Here is a 21127-nt window from a genome sequence, read left to right on the forward strand (position 1 = left end):
AAATATCAGTTAAAACTATAAACATACCATATATATAAATTAATTGAAGAACCGTTTACGTATCTTGTATTTTTGTAGCTATTCAACATGTATCGAGTATCTCATTTTTAAATAATAATTAAGTATCAAATAATTAATTTATCCAGCTTATTTTAATGAATACACAATGATGAACATTAACAATATTTTTGTATTATTTTTTGACATCTCATCAAAAATGAAGAATAATATGGAAGTCTGGGCATTTACGGGGCTGACGACCGTCATAGGCTGTCAGCCTATAACGGTCGTTATCCCCGTAAATGCCCAGACTTCCATATTCTTCGTCATCTTTGATGAGATGTTCAAAAATAATATGAAAATAACTCTAATGTTCATCTCCTGTAATTGGAAATAATCCAGATTTTGTGAACAAGTATTTGGGACACTCAAAATGTTGGTAACAATATTTTTGTTACACCATGTTACAAATGTTGGGTACACCATAAAATAAAAATGTTTTTTCTTCTCAAACACAAAAATGAAATAATTGTATAAATTGATCGTGGATTGTCCAAGAATCGTCACGATATTCGTTTCTATGGTATACCTACCCCGCTTTGGCTGTTTACATAATTCACAGGAAACGTTTTGCCTTACAATATCCTGTAGTGATATTATCCTGGCAGCTTTCTCTTTCGATACTTATATCCCTGAAGGCTTTCATTCCCCTTATTCGGAACATTCCAACATGGACGACACGTCCTCTACCAATAAAAATCTATGACCGTAACAGTATTGCCTCGCGAGCACAGTCGAATGGAATAAAATTGTTCGTAATAGTTAGCACTCGTTCCTCGACGAATGTAAGCCGTAAAGCTCTCAGAAAAAAAATCGAAAGCTCTAGCAATCAATTGCAAGATCAACTTTTATTGTTAACCGATATAAATGATCTTGTACGTGAAACGTTGGATACTGATGAAATGGGGTTTATTTGGAGCTATTGTATGTGCTGTTATTGAAATTATAGCATCGCCAAATGTACAGGATTTATTTGGAAAAACTAGATATACTGGTGTTTTTATTGAGTATAGTGAGTAACAAGCGACATTTTTATGTTAGATTTAATAGAGATCAGGATTTTGGCTGACAATGAGTCTTTTATTGAAGAAAAATATATATATATATATATATACCTACATACATTAATGTATATAAATATATATATATATATATATATATATATATATATATATATATATATATATATATATATATATATATATATATATATATATATATATATATATATATATATATATATATATATATATATATATATATATATATATATATATATATATATATATATATATATATATATATATATATATATATATATATATATATATTTATATATATATATAAATATATATATACATTAATGTATATACGTAGGTGTGTGTGCGTGTGTGTATGTGTGTGTGAGTGTGTATTTGTATGCGAAGATTGTGCATTGCATCTACCATAAATAAACATTTAAATGAATTACGGCTTCCTTTGCTGTATTTTGTACAAAGTAATTTAATTCTTAAAAAAGAAAGGAACATATGAATATCTCCATCCATAAATATCAAGATTTATGCAGTTAAAACCCTTTTTCATAGAAAACAGGTACAAATTACAAGTGGTATTTTACATTATGTCACAAGTAAGTTTATATGTATAAATATATACGTGTATTAAACTAGATAGGGCTACCGTTTGTCAAACACACCTGCTTGCAACAAGGGGTGAAATTATAGGGGTAGATAACTACCATTCTGCTGCCGGTTCCATATTCCAGTCCATTATATTAAAATAATACATGTTTTCCTTCAGTAAGCTTTTATTATCTTAAACGTAAGTAAATACAAAGGAATTGGGATATAAAGAAACAGTCAAGCATTAATAACGTCGTATGTTTAATTGGCAAGAGAAGTTACTCTCAATTATCACACTCAAATTTAAGAAATATCATTAAAAATATATTTTTACTACAAATATATACAAAGTTTTATTTTGTAAACAGTTTTCGTGTAAAACCCAGATTTCTCTCATTGTTAAGTAATTTGTGTTTACGTTTAATATATGAGACATATTTTTTTCACACAAAGTTCTTAGATTGTGAGAATCGTTGCATTGAATAATGATTTAATATTACTTTAAATGAATTAATTTATGCATGATTTTTGGATTATTGATTGCTAAAGAAATCTGTTTCTATAATTATTTGCATACATGAATAATCAGTTTTATTATCCGTCTAAAAAAAATTCAATTACAACCAGCCGAAAAGAGATCAGTTCCATAATTTTGGGCGCAAATTGAAAAGCGGCCAAAACGAATTAATTCGCGAATTAAAAACGTAGCCGTGAGCTATATTCGTAAACTCACAACGTTATTATTGCTCGGGATGGAAAATAAAAATCAATGGTCTGCATAATTGAATTTTTGCGCAATAATTTCACCAGTCTAGACGAAAAGGGTGGACTCAAAACAAAACTGTCTGAAATATTCCTCTGGTCTCCAAAACAAACCGCTTCGTGTAGGAAAACAAGAAGAGAATTCAATTAAGGCATTATTACGGCCCGGTACGTAAGCTCGAATATATCAACATGAAGTCTAATCGAATAATACGACTACCCTGTATGCATTTGAACGAGTGCACAGCTTTATTAAATAAATTTGGGTTACTTTCCTTAAATAAGTTTAGGTGAAGCGTAAACTACTGGAGTTGGCTACTCTGGAAAATTCATAGTCATAAAGTCATAACATTATTAAGAATCAGGAAGGCAAGTCACTATTACAGTTAAATGCACATTTGTAACTCATATTAAATTTATTACATATATTTCCAATGCATATTTATTACTTTTGAATATTTGTCTTTTACTTATTTTTATAAATTAGCTTGATCGATAATTTTCAGTGAGATTTCATACATAATAATCAGTAAAACCATGTATTTATATATATATATATATATATATATATATATATATATATATATATATATATATATATATATATATATATATATATATATATATATATATATATATAATATATATATATATTTTTATATATATATATATATATATATATATATATATATATATATATATATATATATATATATATATATATATATATATATATATATATATATATATATATATATATATATATATATATATATATATATATATATATATATATATATATATATATATATATATATATATATATATATATATATATATATATATATATATATATATATATATATATATATAAATATAAATATATAAATATATATATATATATATATATATATATATATATATATATATATATATATATATATATATATATATATATATATATATATATATATATATATATATATTTATATATATATATATATATATATATGTATATATATATATATATATATATATATATATATATATATATATATATATATATATATATATATATATATATATATATATATATATATATATATATATATATATATATATATATATATATATATATATATAACTTTATAAATAAATGTATATACATTTATATTTAAATATATATTTATTTATTTATAAAACAATCAAAAACGGTTGGCCATTTTAAACATCTCTCATTAATCTACTCAAATGAAAACACTAAAAATGTTTTCTTTTTATTTACCTACTGATTATTTTTCATACCATGATTTTTAATTAAGAAATAATAGATGGCTATCACAAAGAAGATAAGTATTTGTCCTATGATGAAATTTAAAAAAAAAATCATTAAATCATTTTTAGTCTTAAAAATAATTTTTTCATACGTATAGGAAAAATTAAGTTAAAAGAATAAAGAAACTTTAAACGAATCGTATTTTACAATGAAAAGTTGCGAAAAAGAAGACGTACCTCCTAGCTTAAGAACTTGAAAAGTAGTTCTCAGAACAAAAACACTAAAACATAGTTCAGAACGACTACAGAAGAAATAAAGTCAAAATTGCTTTGATGATACCAAATATTCAACGAGAAACTCGATAAACAGAAGAAAAAGGGTGTAAATTCCGTTATTATTATTTAATTTAGCTCAAAAATGTCGCAATAAAAAATATTTTCACGATCAGATTTCATACCAAAGAGATAAAAATATTTTTTGTACGGCTCCTAAGAACTTTTCTCGAAATGGTGGATATTGATTTCGGGTACGTATTATGTCACTGCTTTATTATAATGATATACGATGCAAAGTTATTGAATATGAGAATTACTAGGAAACGTAGCAACAAACTTTTCTAGTCGGAGCGACTACAGCGAGAGTTGGTGTTGAAAGAAAAATATGTTAAATATTTTTCTTTTAACTTTCTTCGCCATTCGGAGCACAGATACCGAATAAATGAAGAACTTTAAATGGACAAATTAAATACTTAACACAAATACAGTTGTTATAATTTAAGTCCATACATATAATGACTTTTTTTTAAATATTCATATGTTCGTTAGGTTACTTTGAAAAGGTTTTAACTACCTAATGATGACTTAAAAGGTAAAACAACATATTTTAAATAACCCAAGGAGATGAGAAATAAAATAGAATATGTGAGTGTATTTGAGACCTATATATTACAAAACATATAAATAACTCAAGACAAAAGTCAGGTTGCGGTTCCGTGGTTATTGTCCCGGACTCAGGGTCAGAATTCCTGGGTTCGAGCTTAATTTACCACAGTTGGATTCCTACTTTAAATAACGGACCGCTTAGGCACAAATACTTATCTTTAAAAATAAAATTAATAATTTAAGTTTTTCTAACTATTTATTTATGATTTACGTACTACGTATTAATATAAACGATTTAAATTTATTAAAATGTATATATATATATATATATATATATATATATATATATATATATATATATATATATATATATATATATATATATATATATATATATATATATATAAATGTATATATATATATATATATATATATATATACTTGTACGCCCCCGTAGTGTAATGGTCAGCACGCTCGGTACCGTTCTGGAGGCCCGGGGTTCAATTTTCAGGGGGTGGGTCAAATAAGTATGTAAGTGAGTTTTTTACTCTAATACTTCAATGTTACATTGGATTGGTACCTGAAGCGGAGGGCTGATAACCTTTTCTTCATGTGTTAACGATCAAGATATTTGTGAGTATATATGACGCATTGCCCTATGCACCATTAGGGTGTAGATGAGGGTTTCAAGGAAGATATATATACATATATGGGCACATTAATTTATTTTTTAGTAATTCTGGACGTGGTCAGTATATTATTGAACATATATGTAACATAACATTACTTACATATTTGCAATGGTTCTGGATCCCTTTCACATGCGCTATATCTCAAGTTGAGACATCTATGATATTTTGTTTTTAATAACTGAAAGGATCTATAAAATAATTCATAAAATAATATAAAATAATAAAAAGTGTATGATATAAATCTAAAATATTTTTAAAAATTACCAAAACCGATCGCAAGATCAATATTCAATAGGTACGAAGTAATTGGTATCAAGATTTCAAAGTTACCCCTATTGTGTAGAATGGTTGATATCTGCCTGTGCATAAGCTATAAGGGAAGTGGGGTATTAAACGGCCGCTAGGCGAGCATTCAGTTTCCCATTCAGCCTAATATCTGATACGCTAGATTGCCTCATTAAAATATATCGCTAATCAAAATGGCTTCGACTTGCCTCGTGATGAGATAAAGCTCTTAGGTATCGAATACGTTCGGCTCGGATGCTGCACAATTGCTTTGCATATATTATCCTAGTGATTCAATTAACCAGCCTCAGCAAAATTGTTACATATTATGTATATTAAAAACATTTTTAACATTGTGGTAATATAACACTTTTCATTTTCTTATCATTCGTCAATCACTTTGTGAAATACCACTATAATAAAAGGGGTATTACGCAAAGTGAACGATGAATGATAAAAAGAGTATTAAATAGTAACACTGTTATTATATCATCTTAAATGCCTTTTTTCATATTGTTTTGACATCTTAACAAAGACGAAGAAGATTGTGTAAATAATATAAGTCTAGGAATTTACAGGGCTTACAAACTGTCATAGGTTTGATTCCCAGGGAGGGGGGAGGGGCGAACATAAATTATAGTAATTTTACACTCTATGTTACCCTGGACTGGTCCGTGTAGCACAGGAGTAATCACCTTGCCTTCATGTAAGTTCCGATGCAGTGCCTTAAGCACCATTGAGTATGGATACAGGTTAGAAGAAGAAGATTATCCAATTTATACATATATTCAACCAATGTTATGGTAATTACTTTATGCGTAAACATTTACTATATGGTAAATTTTAGATTATGTTTAGGAAAAAAATATTTCCACATTGCTAATGTACACACCCAGTGTGACTCAGATAGTTATTCGGAATATCACACTCACCATATAACGTTTTATTTATTCCGTGTAAATTTATCTCATAGTCAACAGGTTGATAACACAGATAACGCATTCACAAATGATAAAACTACTATTTTTACCTAACAAAATATTTGTTCAGCATTGGCACATAATCGAAATTGATGAACACACCTCTAGCCGGTAAAACATATAAAAATATAAAACTGGTTCTTTTGACCCAGTGCATTTATTTGGCTTGTTAATTTGACTAATAACGTTAGCGCGAAAGATAAGGGCAGGTTGAGCAATCGATTAGTAATCTAGAATTTTTTTGTTGAAATCATAACCGTTGTTAGTTCGTCGTGTTGTTTCGTATGCGAAGTTCTGGTAGTTTTTGATCCTCCGACCATTGTTTTAATTTCACTTTAAAATAGTATCAAAGTTCGCCTTTCTTTGTGATATATCCAAAGTCGGTGTTTTTGTGGTATTTTTATAAGTGTAACCAAAAATGGGTGCAAAAGGCGAAGGCGAAGGAAAAGGATCCGGCATGGGAAAGCTTGAGTCAAATATTTACTGCATTAAGTACACTCTATTTTGTTTCAACGTCATCCTTTGGGTAAGTTTTGAAACAACAAAATGATTTTGATTACAGACACATGATTTATAAATTCAATGAAGGCTTATTTAAAAATACATGTGCTATGAGATCTACTGAAATTTTTTAATTGGTTTAGATTTATTTTGTCACCTTTACTAAAATTTTAAATAACATATACCTCGTAATTTGTTCATATTCAAGTATATTTACTTTATTATTTAAATGCTTAATAGTTAGTTTATTTAGATAAATTATTTTCATTCATTTACGATAATAAACCTTAATGTTACATTTTTAAGTATTTTTCAAGTATATCGTTAAAATAAATTCATAAAAACTGGACCGATTGGCACTCAAAAAATTCAAATATCTTGTCATTTATCTGTTGTAGTATTGATCGAAAAAAAATTATACGAGTATGTTAGGTGATAAGGATTATCAGTTTCTTATCTTATCAAAAAATTGTTTTCTAGTTATTTATACGCATGCGTCATTAAAATATAATACAGGTATTTTATCCATACCTTCATATTTATTTATTTTTTTCATTTTTTAATAAACCAACTAATATGTTATTTACTTAGTACTTCGGCAGATCGGTGATTCATGAAAACGGTTAAACGTTTTGCCAAGTTACCTTTTTATGTTTTAAAGCCTCACTGATTTTACTGTTTTTTACGGTTTATTTGGTTAAATTATTAGTACTCGTTTAATTCAATTTTTAAATATGAAATTATGTAACGTTAAAAAATGGGATCATGAAGTATTTTATTGCATAGTTTTTTTTGTCTACAATTCCGGGGAATTTTATACGTTAAAATAATAAAGTTTTTCCGCTTATAAAGCGCTTTCCATGGCAAAATAACGAGTTAAGGTAAACTTTAGTATTACATATAACACCTTTGCTTTATTCTCAATGATTAAGATTTCATATTTGATTTCAATCTCCAACGATATCATTTAATACCAAATAGTATCATCATGAGTCAGTTTGACTGCATGTATTACCTGTATTAAGAATTAAAACAAAGACTTATCTACGTTCTGAGTATTGTGACATTGACGACTACATTGTTTTTGTAGTCAAATAACAGTCACACCCTAAAATGTTGTTTTATTTTTTTTGTTTTGTACAATCGAATTTATTTTTTGACACCATAATTTAATTAGTAAATAATAAAAAAATTACCGGTTTCAACATCATAAATGACCGATTTACTGGTAATGCCATTTTCTGATAATTCTGGATAGCGTATATACTCCATTTGTCTATGCGTCATATGAATTTATAAATACCATATTTAAAAAATAGCGAGTGAGTCATAGTTAAGGATCAAATAATTATTATTGAAAGGGATTGCTTTATTTCTAGACTGTTAGCTGTATTGCTTGAATTTGTTAGAAATTTAGGTCAAGTTTGGGACATTTTTTTATATAGCAATATACAGCAAAATGCAAGCATAATGCTTAAATGGTTTTACGACCAAGACCAACTCGGAAAACTATCCAAAGCTCGATACTATACTATACTGCTCGAGATGGCGATTTCTCTATATCCAAGAAAAACGATTTTTATAAAAGATACGTGTTATTTATATTACTTATAATGTTATTTAGCAAACAAATTATCTAATACGCTTTACTCGCCTAAAGGAAGAGCAAAAAAGTAAAGAAATAATAAATTAATAATACAAATTCCCATTATTACTAGCTGTATTTGAACACGCGTTACTGTGCCTAAGTCAGATTAAATAGAAAAAAATAAAATCGAAAGCACACATCGCTCACTCCTTTCAAGAATGTCAAAAATCAAAAAACTTTATTTTTCAGGAGAACGTTTTTAAAATTTAAAAATATAACACAATGTACTAAAAATAAATATCAAGCCACTTATTGAACTTTTTACTGTGCAACAGATCATTTTAAGTAAAACCTAAAGATTTTTTCTCCATTTGAAAAATATTTAGTTTATTTAAAAAATAATTAAACAACACCTTTTCTTAAAAATGCAAAAGCAACATTTTCTGCCTTGTAGCGGGTAAATGTTAAGTTAAAAATATGTATCTTTTGCTGGGATATAGTTCACTTTCTGGGCATTCCGAAAACATGCACAACTGAAAATTCACGAATTTTGATTTATGACGTTCTTGAAAGGAGTGAGCGACATATCGCTCACTCCTTTCAAGAACGTCATAAATCAAAAATCATCAATTTCCAGTTGTGCATGTCTTCGAAATGCCCCGAAAATTTACTATATCCCAGCAAAAGAGCCATATTTTTAACATAATATTTACCCGCTACAGGGCAGAAAATGTTATTTTTGCATTTTGAAGAAAAGGTATTGTTTAGTTATTTTTTAATATAAACTAAATATTTTTCAAATGGAGAAAAAAATTCAGGTTTTTCCTAAAAAGATCTGCTACACGGCAAAACATTCAATAAGTGGCTTGACATTTATTTGTAATACATTGTATTATATTTTTAAACTTTAAAAACGTTCTCCTGAAAAATCATGTTTTTTGATTTATGACGTTCTTGAAAGGAGTGAGCGATATGTATATTTAATTTCACAATATTTTTTGATTCATTAAAAATCTAAGAAACGACAATGCGTTCGAAAACATTGAAATGCTAACAGATAACAGCTTTTAATATACATACTATCCACAATGAGTAATATTTAGTAATGCGTGTTTTGCTGTTGCGTTTAACAGACGGCGCAGCCATTGTAGCAAAAACTGTACAAAAAACAAGTTTATTGTAAAAACACCTATCATAAATGAAAAATACCAGCGTATTGTGTTTAAATTTCAAAATAATCAATCAATAACTTTAGGAGATTTAAGATTTTGAACAAGCTAAAAAATACATTTTATATTTAAACATTCATAGGGTGCCAAAATAAGATAGCATTTTTATTTTTTACATCTATGAACTATTTAATAAAATCCATATCATTTTAATTAACTTGTGTATGTTACAACTGATTTTTACTTAGTACGAGGCGGTAAATCCAGCATGACAGATATTTGAACAGCGATAAAGAATTGTGTTCCAGTTTTCTTTTATTTGATAAAGATAAATATCTTTTTGACTGTCGTAGCTATAGAGATATTCGTTTACTACTTCCGTTGATGTTCTGTGTACTTATGAACACAAATGACCATTTTTTCATTTTATGAAATACTTATTACAACCTTTCCTATAAGTTAAAATTTAATAAACATAACCTCATAGAGCAGCCGTGTACTAAGCTTTGAGAATAGGTATTTGCAGAGAATCTTAGGCGTGCGGTGGTTTGACTTTGTAAGGAATGAAGAGATGAGGCGTAGGACGCAGCAAATCTTGGTCACAACTGTCGTCAAGAAAAGGCGATTCAGTTGGCTTGGCCATGTACTCCGCATGCCTCCTGAGAGCCTTAATCAAGCTTGCCTCTTTTACAAGGCATCAGGTTCGCGCCGCCCAGGACGACCACTGCTGACAATTCGTCGGCAGTTCTCTTCAGAACTTCGGGACGCGGATCTGACTTGGGAGGATGCAAGGGAGCTGGCCCTTACCCAAAACCCTTACCGCACCCCAATGGTGCATAGGGCACTGCATCATACAAACGCAGTGTTATCTCGATCGTTTACACATGAAGGAAAGGTGATCAGCCCTCCACTTTAGGTACCAGTCCAGTGTAATATTGAATAAATATTAAAATGAAAAAATCACTTATATTTATTAAACCCCCCTGGGAATCGAACCCGGGACCTCCAGAACGGTAGCCGAGCATGCTGACCATTACACTACGGAGGCGGACAGATCCGCCGGATTTAATAAATGAAATGATTTGAGATTAAAACTTTGTATACATTAGTATTGGCTCGCAAGAAGTCCGTTCCGTAAATTATGTAAACATGTGCAATGTACGTACTGAAATATACGTACATACATATGAACATACGTATTATGTAGACTCCGCATTTCAGACAATTTTATCTCGCACTTGATATATAAGGTATAATGGTATTTCATCAAAAAAGCTCCATCCTTAATTTATATTATTTTTGACATCTCAACATAGATGAAAAAGAATATGGGAATCCAGGCATTCACGGGGCTTACGACTGTCATAGACTGGTTTAAGTGATAACATTACACACGTGTAACATAATATGAAAAATATCTCATATAATTGGAGATAATCCAGATATATGGACAAATATTTGGACACACATAAAATGTTGTAAATCTTTACTTTATGTTATCCCAGTTGTATATGAAACTGTACTTTCATTAATTAAAAAATACATTACAATGAAATTATCATTTTTTATCGTGTAAAATAATGTTACTACAAAAAAATTCAAAATAAAATTTGATAAAACGTTATTAATATGAAAACACTTAATTAAATATTTGAATAGTATTTTTCTTATATTTCTAGTTACATTATCATCTACATATGTTTTAATAAAAAGACATGCGTTTATTTCTTGTGTATATATGTATTTGCACGTAGAATTACTTAAATCCTTTTGTCTAACTAAAAATAATATATGGGAGTAGATACGTAACCATTGTCTTTTTAATTGATCGAAATAAAACCAATTAATCTAAATATCTACTAAAGATGGTGATAATTTATTCTTTAACGGAGAAATGATCGAATTGTCTTCCATTTTCTTCAAAACTATCATTAATTACAAAGTTCACAAAGGGTTGGTTTTATAGTCCAATGAACAGTTAGACGTTAGACAAAAGCTCAATAAACTTTTATATACGAATTAAGTTGTATAAGTAGGGACTTGGCGGTGAAGTGTTTCTGCACAGGATATAAGGATCATACAGGACTCAGGACTCAGGACTCGGGTAGATTGCGAGGGTTAAGTGTTTACGAAGTAGTGAGAGACGCTTTGCCTTTCTTAATAATAAATGAAGTACTTAGAAGTGTCTGAAGCAATTTTGCGACATCTTCATATACAAAACAAACTACTACTTGCAAACGTTCCCTTAAATATTCTACTCGAGTTGAAAACTCGACAAATTCATTTCGTCATGAATTTTTAACGAATTGCATTTCTTGGAGCATTAAACGGTTTTTACTTATATGTATGAAATGTTTTAATATCGATCAAAACGCTCACAAAATTAAAATTAACATTTTAGTCGTAAGCCCCGTAAATGCCCAGATTTCCACATTCTTCTTCAATTATGTTGAGATGTCAAAAAATAATAGAAAAGATTAAGTTTAGATATTTCAATAAAATCCAGCCACAAATCTCAAAAATTAACAAACTGAGTCGGAAGAGAAAACTACCCTTTATCTTTCCTATAATACCCTCTCTATTTTCATTTGCTTCATCAAAAAACTCACAAAATTTATTAAATATTATTCTTCTCTTAATCCTTATCCGCACCCAATACTGCATTGAGCATTGCACCGTATTGCCAAAGTGTTATCTTGATCGTTATTGACATGAAGGCAATATAATCTCTCCTGAACTTCAAGAGCCAGTCTAGGGTAATATTTAATAAACATTACTGTGTAAAATCAACAATTATTATTTTCACCTCCCCCTAGGAATCGAACCTGGAACCTAGCTAAACACGCTAGCCATTACACCACAGAGGTGGATGTTATGTTTATTTATATGGTTTTACCTATATTTGTTACATATTTTTATTATATTTATCGATAAAATTTCTTTGGGAGTTAAATCCAGAATTTGTATGATATAAGATCAAACCTAGTAAAAATAACATTTTGATGTCTTTTCTACTATGTAAATTATAATATAAAAAAATGCATGAAACTCAATTTTTCAATAAACATCTAATAAACAAAATTTTGACCAAATTACAATTATTTTAGATTTATTTTAGCTTTTGTTTAGATATTACTTGTTTTTAAGATGTAAAACTAAACAAAAAAAAATAAAAATAAAATTGAATAAGAATATTTTTGTGGAACTTATGCTACCATCATTACCTATCGTTTAGTTTAGGAAGATAAGGGCCTCTTAACTCGTTGCTAGTGACAAGAGCCGAAAACATGACTCTTTGTGTCAAAATTCCAACGAGAAGCAACCATAGACGGACACTGTTACAACCGATTAATGATTTAATTTTTTACCTGCAACTTTCAGCAATTATTTTCGCAGTAATAGAATGATTTGTCAGTTGAACAATAATTATGTTTATACTTGGCAGTAATAGCTTGAATGCTGGCCAAATACGTCGTTGAGTTAACGTTTCGTAATAGCTCTTGTACCCATCCTCTAGAGTTGTGAGTTAATTCACACAGTAATGAGGAATCCTCTCATTTCTTGGCACCTGTAATCAATTAGGAAGCCCAAATAATAACTGCATCGTTAAAATAGTTCAGTAAGAATTCATTAAGAGTATTATCAAAATTCAAATGGTACGTGTCTTTTTTATCATATATCAAGAAATTTTATCTTTATAAAGAAAAATGTAAATGTTAATTTGTTGAAAATCTATAATCTTCAAAGTTATTTACCGAGAGCTTTGAAAATTTTACAAAATATTTTATTCCGTACACGACAGCACCATCCGTTGAACGTAACAGAAATACACGTGAAAAAAGACATTGTTTATGAAGACAGTGTGTTTTTTGGCAGCTGCAAAATAATTGTGTATTCGCAAAAATTATAAAATCAAACATATTACAATCTTTCCTATTTATTTTCTTTTTTTTTTCATTAAACCAGACTGAGGTCTTTCTTTTCCATTTAACTGGACTACGCATAAAAATTGGATCTTCAAAACTCACATTGGTTTGTTTTTAAATATTTAAAATAAAAACCAAAAAATCCAAAAAGATATTGGAATCGTATAGAAGAAATCGAGAGAAAAGAAAGATTTTTTCTGTTTACCATAGTTTTCAATCGATAAATGTGGAGAGACTGATTTTATCTATATAAGCTCATTTTAAAGACTTAAACTCATTTTATTTAAGAAATAATGTGCTCGTCTGGGAAAAATAAACTATGTTCACCATCTTTAATTCACCCCTTGAAACATATATCAGACTCTTTCAAAAAACATATTTTTTCAAGTTCTAATAAGAATATTTTCTAAATATATGGTTTATTTAAAAGCATGTTAATGGGAACACATTGCCATAAAAATATTTTAAGCAACCTTCATAATTTATTAAAAATGAAACCCTAATAATTTTCAAGGTTTCTCTCGCACCCAGAGGCTACTACCGTTAAATCTCACCGGGGTTGGCAATATGAGATGTAAAGTCGTAAAAACTAAAACGAAACAATTTGTTATTATTTCCGCGTTTCCCAGAAATATGCATTATGAACCATAACGGTCAGATTAAAAATGCAAAATGTATAATAAATTACAGGGAACTGAGGCAAACAGCGATCTCGCTTGCTCTCGCGATATTAACATAATTTATCCCTTTAACTTGTGTAAACATGTGTCTACCGTAAGAAAAACGACTAGAAATACACTAGCATCGAGCTTTTGTTTACGATGAATAAATTATTTAAAGCTTTATTTTTAACTTTTTAACATTACCTCTCAAAGACCCGTATATGCATGTATAATTTAAAGAATATAAAAAAGTTATGTTATTTTTTAATTTTTATTTTTAATAATACACATAATAACGATTTCCAAAAAATCATCTTCAATTGATTTTTGCGTACTAAGAAGAACTTATTTTTAAACATATTTTTAGTAAAATTACATGATAAATAATTTGATTGACATTTCATGCAATCATGTATGACATGCCCGTATTATCACCTCCATTATCCAATTATGCAAAAACCTTTTTTTACATTATACTTCTCACCCTTGTCTGCACCCATTGATGCAAAGGGCACTGCATCATATCGACGCAGTGTTATCTTGATCATTAATTTCTTGATAGCAAAGGTCATCAATACTGTGCTTGATATACCAGAACAAGTTAAAATCAAATAAATATGAGAGAGAATTTTTTTTTTGATCCCCCTTGGAATCTAACCTTGGACCTCCGGCACAGTATTCAAACATGTTCACCATTATACTACGAAGGCGGAAAAAAATACATTCATACCTATACGTTTAAATGTATTAATATTTGTTCAAAAAAATATGCATAATATCCTTATTTAATGGTATTATAAAAGCAAGTTATTGTAGCTTCATAGGTTACACTGCTTTATTGCACAGTATTCAAAGTTCTTTTAGCTTAATGAGATAGGTATGTGTTTGAACGAGTATATATAAGGATTATTGAAGCATATAATTGTTTGACTTTCCTGAATTGTAATTTGTCATATATTTTCTCTGTCGGAATTTGTCTCTGAACTTTATGTATTATTTTCATTATTTATTTTTGGGCAACAATAACACTATTTTATGAAGCATTTTTTGTACTACCCAACCTTTAATACCCAAATGAAGATAATATTGATATAAAGCGAAGTTTATAATAAAATTGAAATTTTTGTTTTTTTTAGATGACAAATTATTGTAAAGATAAAAATGTTTTTCAGCTTTTTAGAATGTTTTCAATTCGCAAATTTTATATTGAATCATTAATATGTATAAATTTTGAATAATTCATTAAAAACAGTTAAAAAATTAACGGTATTCCAAATGCTTCAAGTCTTTCTTCGATTCGAAGAAACAAAGAAAAATTTTGACCTTTTTTCATCCTTTGAGTTTTGACAGTACAAAGAATCATTTTAACAAAAACAAATTGAATCAGAATATTAAAAAGGTATCTCTTTAGTGAAGATAAATTTAATAAAAGTACCCACATCATGTATGGTGATATTCAATTGAAAATAATTTTCATCGAAAGAAAATTGATAAAAATAATGCTCTATTATTTTTTAAATTTAGTTTTTTGTTTTTTATTTTATTTCTTTAACTAGCTAATATTACCCTTATATAACAAAACATTTATTTTAAAATTCTTCAGACTCTTTTCATCCTTCATACATTCAGGCATCTCATCATACATTTTCAAATCTTTATACATTAAACAATTTTGGGACTCGGTTTTTTTCAACAATAGTAGTCTTATTTTATCCTTATTTCTAGTAAAACGTTCATGAAAATTTTTGTTTAACACTTTTTTATCTTTAAAATATTTGAAAATAAAATTTTAAGAAATGTGTTTAAAGATATAATTTATACGAATAGTATAATAACACATTTTGGAATTTTCAACAAAAGGTCGACTTTTCGTTGGTGAATAACGCACGAATGTTCCGATAAAACCTCAAAATTGAAGGGTGAAGTTTATTTTAGGATCGAAACGATAGAAACCTACTTCTTCCTTTTGACATGTTTGAAGAGAAGGGTCAAACACCTAAATCCTAACCTTAACCCTTAACCTGACTCAAAACATTGTAAACTATAGGGAAGCCGGGGGATGCCTACCCCAACCCTTCTTTACTTACAAATGATTAAAAATATATTTTTAATAAATGAAATTAATCCTGAGTTGGATGTGCAGTACAATTCATGATATTTTCTCACTTCTTTCTCTCGCTTTCGTTTTATTTTGTTTTAAGATTTTGATAAGAAAAAACATATTTTTGAAGTAACTTATAATATTTGTAAATACCTTTGCTTAAAAATCTTCGAAATGGAGTTGTTAATAACAAATATCAATGATTTTCTTTCTTTGTATCGTATTTGTATGTAAAAGTACCATAATATTTTTTTTAGTTAATTTAGCAACTTTCTTAAGCAACTTATATATATTCATATATTTTTGTAAACATTAAATAAAAATTGCTAAGCTCGTTTCATTGTAATAACTGATGCTTAACCACACTTTGGTGCATAGGGTACTGCAATCTTAAATTAATAGTTTAGTAAACAAAGACAATATGATCAGTTCTGCACTACAGATACCAGCCCAGGGTAATATTTATTAAATATAAGAAGAAAAAACATTGATTTATTTTAACACCCTTGGAAATTGATCTTGGGACCCCTAGTTTGGTAGGCAAATCCGCTCACCATTGCCCAACGAAAGCAAACAATGAACATTAAAATTTGGGAGTAATAGTATTAAGATAGTAATTAACTTATTTTAAAAAACATTTTTGAAAATGTAAAAAATAATTTGAGTGAGTTAAAATATTGGATTAATCTTCACAATACACTTTTATCAAGTTTTGTTTTACATTTCTGTAAAGGTATTAATTTTTTTATATACTTAGTTGAGTTTTGGTATCATCTAATACTAAAAACACAGTGTTAATATACATACTCGTATGTATGAGCATATCATAAAACCTTTGCGTTATTTTTTTGCTGACGTAGCATAGCAATATTACAACGGTAACAACCTTTCCGTTTCATATATAATATAATAAATAATATTTATTATGACTTCGAGTCCATTGGATAGAGACGATTATAAGGCTAAAAGTCATGTGAACAAGGAGCCATAATTTATTCCTAGCGTCCGGCGCCTTAAAGTGCTGAGGGCCGCGGAAAAGTTAAACTGTTAGCGAGGATTTAGTAAGGGGCACGTGTGCTTAATGTTTGGTTGCGCGGCCCCTTAAACACGGGAGCCCGATGTTGGTAATTGCCGTGTATTTATCCTAAGATAGCTACAGACCAAGATGCTATGGGTAATGTTCTCTTCCTGCAAGAAAAAAACAGAATCTACGAGTAAATTTAAAGAAGGATGAAAAAAGTTTGAGCTTCGTATGTGGAATTTTCTGAATTTATTGCTGGAAAAATTTTAAAATACTTCTTACTTACAAAATAATATTTGATCAATGCGATTGATGTTTTTAAAATAATTAAATATATTCGTTGCGTCTTAACCTTATAAAATTACGACTATTTATACACACAACGATGTATTTATTATGCTACTACACCGTAAATAAACTTATAAAATCTAAATTTTATTTTAATTAACCTCCTTCAAGTACAAATGGAAAGTTTAGTAATTTCGTGTATTTATTGTAAGATAGCTACCGACCAATATACAATTGGTAATGCAAGAAAAAAAGCTAAAAATTTAAATGTAAATTGTAAATTTAAAGCAGTACCTGCCTATGAAAAAAGTTTATGCTTCGTGTGTGGAATATTCTTAATTTATTGCTGAAAATTTTAATTACACTTCTTACTCACAAAATAAATAATGTCAAAATAATATTTGATCAATACAATTGAAGTTTTTAACGTAGTTAAATATAAACAATGCCTCTATCATATATATAATATATAAAACCCTTACCGCACCCCAATGGTGCATAGGGCACTGCTTCATATAAACGCGGTATTATCTTGATCGTTTACATATGAAGGAAAGGTGATCAGCCCTCCGCTTCATGTACCAGTCCAGGGTATTATTAAATAAATATTAGAGTGAAAAAACCACTTATATTTATTTGACCCCCCCCTGGGAATCGAACCCGGGACCTCCAGAACGGTAGCCGAGCGTGCTGACCATTACACTACGGAGGCGGACATCATATAAAATTAATAATCATATAACATTAATCATATAAAAGTAAATTTATTTACATATTGTTTTTTGACATCTCAACATGGATGAAGAAAAATATAGAAGCCTGGGCATTTACGGGGCTTACGACCGTAATAGGCAGGTTTAAGTTTATCATTTTACACAGTATAACATTCACCAATTGTTCCAATGTTTGACAACCACATTACTCAAATTCTTTGTATTATATATGATCCAATTTTGAAGCATTAAAAAATATGATAAATGACTTCTATAATAGGAGGTAATCCAGATTTGTGAACCAGTATTTGGAGACACTCAAAATATCATTTATTTACACACACATTAGATATATTTATTATACTACCATACTTTTGAATAACTTAAGTAATCTAAATATTATTATAATTTACCTCCTTCAAGTCAGAATGGAATGTTTAGTAAGGAAGTGATGGCAGGATTTTAGTTTTTTTTTTGCGAATGTTTCGTTATCTCAAAGGAACTGCAAGGTTTCCAGTACATCGCACTGGAATAATAGTCGGAGAAAGACGTTAAAAAATGCAATTAAGACATTAACTTCACGTCTATTGCAAGGAGCGTCATCTCAATAGAAATCGGATCAAAGAACCGGAAATCGTTACCCTCGCTTCCGTTGCATTCACTTTCCTTTGGCTTTCTGGGCAAAAACTAATGACGTCTTTTGTTGGGATTTTCACATCCGACTGACGTTCATTTCCCCTTTGTTATAATACTGCTCTATTCTACACAAATAAATTTCTAGTTGATTCGTCATTCCATTATAAACCTAGAATTTATGTGTATTTCTATTATCTGTTTGTCATTTGTAGAAATTTAAAGAATTTTGGCATAAAATCAAACAAATCACAATCAAAACAACTTGATGGTAAATTTCTACGTTTGTGAGTTCAATGTGAACAAAATTCATCATAAACTTTACTACAAATATTTATTTGTAAAATTAAAACCCCTTTTGTTTTAAATATTTAAAACAAAAGTTCAAATTATCATGTCTTACAGTGAAAACAAAATTAAATGTAAAAATAATTCAAAGTTGTTCAAATTTGCTTTAAAATAATAATTTGTTATTTTCTACTCAACAAGCCACCAAAAATGGTTTTAATGAAAACGAATTGGGTACATAAAACTCAAATATTAAACAATACAAGGTAAAAAGTTGGATACTAAATATTTTATTTTTTTTGACATCGCATCAAAGATGAAGAAGAATATGAAATTCTGGGCATTTACGGGGCTGACAACTGTCGTAGGCTGGTTTCAGTGATCACTTTACACACGTGTTACATTCTCCCCATTATTCCAATTCTTCTTCCAACTCTATCTATTATTGGCAACCATGCTACACAAATTATTGGAAGTTCTACATCATGAACAAATTTAGAAATAATATGAAAAATAACTCCTATAATTGTAGATAATCCAGATTTGTGAACAAATATTTGGACACACTCAAAGTGTTATACCATACTTTGTTCAAAGTTGTTGAAGACCGAATTAAGGATGTTCGAAACATCTCGTACTTAGTTGGATACAACTAAAATAGTCTTAAACTTCTTTGAATTATAGCGTAAATAACTCCAGCTTAAATTGTGCGAATAGTTGTTAATAGCTGAACATATTTTACTGAGTTCTGCATTTATCTTTCATTAGACATGGATCTCGGACTAAAACTTTGGGAGTTACTGAGAGAAGAAAGCCGCAAACATGCGTGCTATTTGGATGTATCCTTCGCAACAAATGGTCCTTTCAATCAGTTAAGGATCGTATAAATCTTAGCCACAGCACGCAGAGATAATGTACTCCGTGGAGACTTGAGACATATTCCCCTATATATCGTCATATCGTGGCTGTTATGCCATATGTCCATCTTCAACATATTCCCGATAACTCTACATAATTTTACTCGTAGAATTGTGTTTTTAAGTCATATTATAAATACAAATTTGTTTTAATAACTGAAATATAAAATTTCAAAAAAAGTAATATTGTAACGGTTTCATTACAGGAAATTGATTTGTTTGGGCATCGTTGATAAGATTATCGTTTTTCGGTTCTATATAATGCTCAAAATACACCAAAACTAGGCACCTCACTATGATTATTTAATGTATTTTATGATTTAAAAACATTCCGATATAATTTAGTTGACATTTTGCTTTATATAGATTTTTATAAAAACCTTTTGAGAAAACAGTAACAACCTACTATACTGAAATATGTAAATTATATTGCTCTGAAAATACTCGTAATACCCAATGTTTAATAAATATCTACTCAAAATACATTTATTATTAAATATAATATATATAATAATATTATATTTAAAAATATACGAAATGTATACAAAAATGTACACAAAATGTGTCTTCTTGTGAACGTGAACGTCTCAAAACGTGAACATTGTCATTTATGTGAAAAAAAAAACATATAAAATCAAATCTCGAAACAATGCGGATTTGGGACATCATAACTTCAATATGACGATGTTCGAGTGTTTTGCTCGACTGTCTCTTCAAACATAGTTTCTCTCTAGGATAGGCCCTATCAGTATTCTGTTGTCA

At 28.8% G+C, this 21127-nt stretch overlaps 1 protein-coding gene across 1 annotated transcript in view; it reads left to right on the forward strand.

The window, feature by feature from the left end:
* The first annotated feature begins 6819 nt into the window (after positions 1-6819).
* LOC148303349 (tetraspanin-2A-like) overlaps positions 6820-21127 on the forward strand; it is a 160233-nt gene continuing 145925 nt past the window's right edge. Inside the window, exon 1 of the mRNA XM_088270016.1 lies at positions 6820-7084. Coding sequence (XP_088126142.1) covers positions 6977-7084 — 108 coding nt within the window. The 5' untranslated portion in view covers positions 6820-6976. The remainder of the gene's footprint in view (positions 7085-21127) is intronic.

Source organism: Brachycentrus maculatus, unplaced genomic scaffold (genome assembly GCF_059751285.1).
Source record: "Brachycentrus maculatus isolate JH-2025_06_01 unplaced genomic scaffold, ASM5975128v1 h1tg000370l, whole genome shotgun sequence".
Taxonomy (NCBI): Eukaryota; Metazoa; Arthropoda; class Insecta; order Trichoptera; family Brachycentridae; genus Brachycentrus; species Brachycentrus maculatus.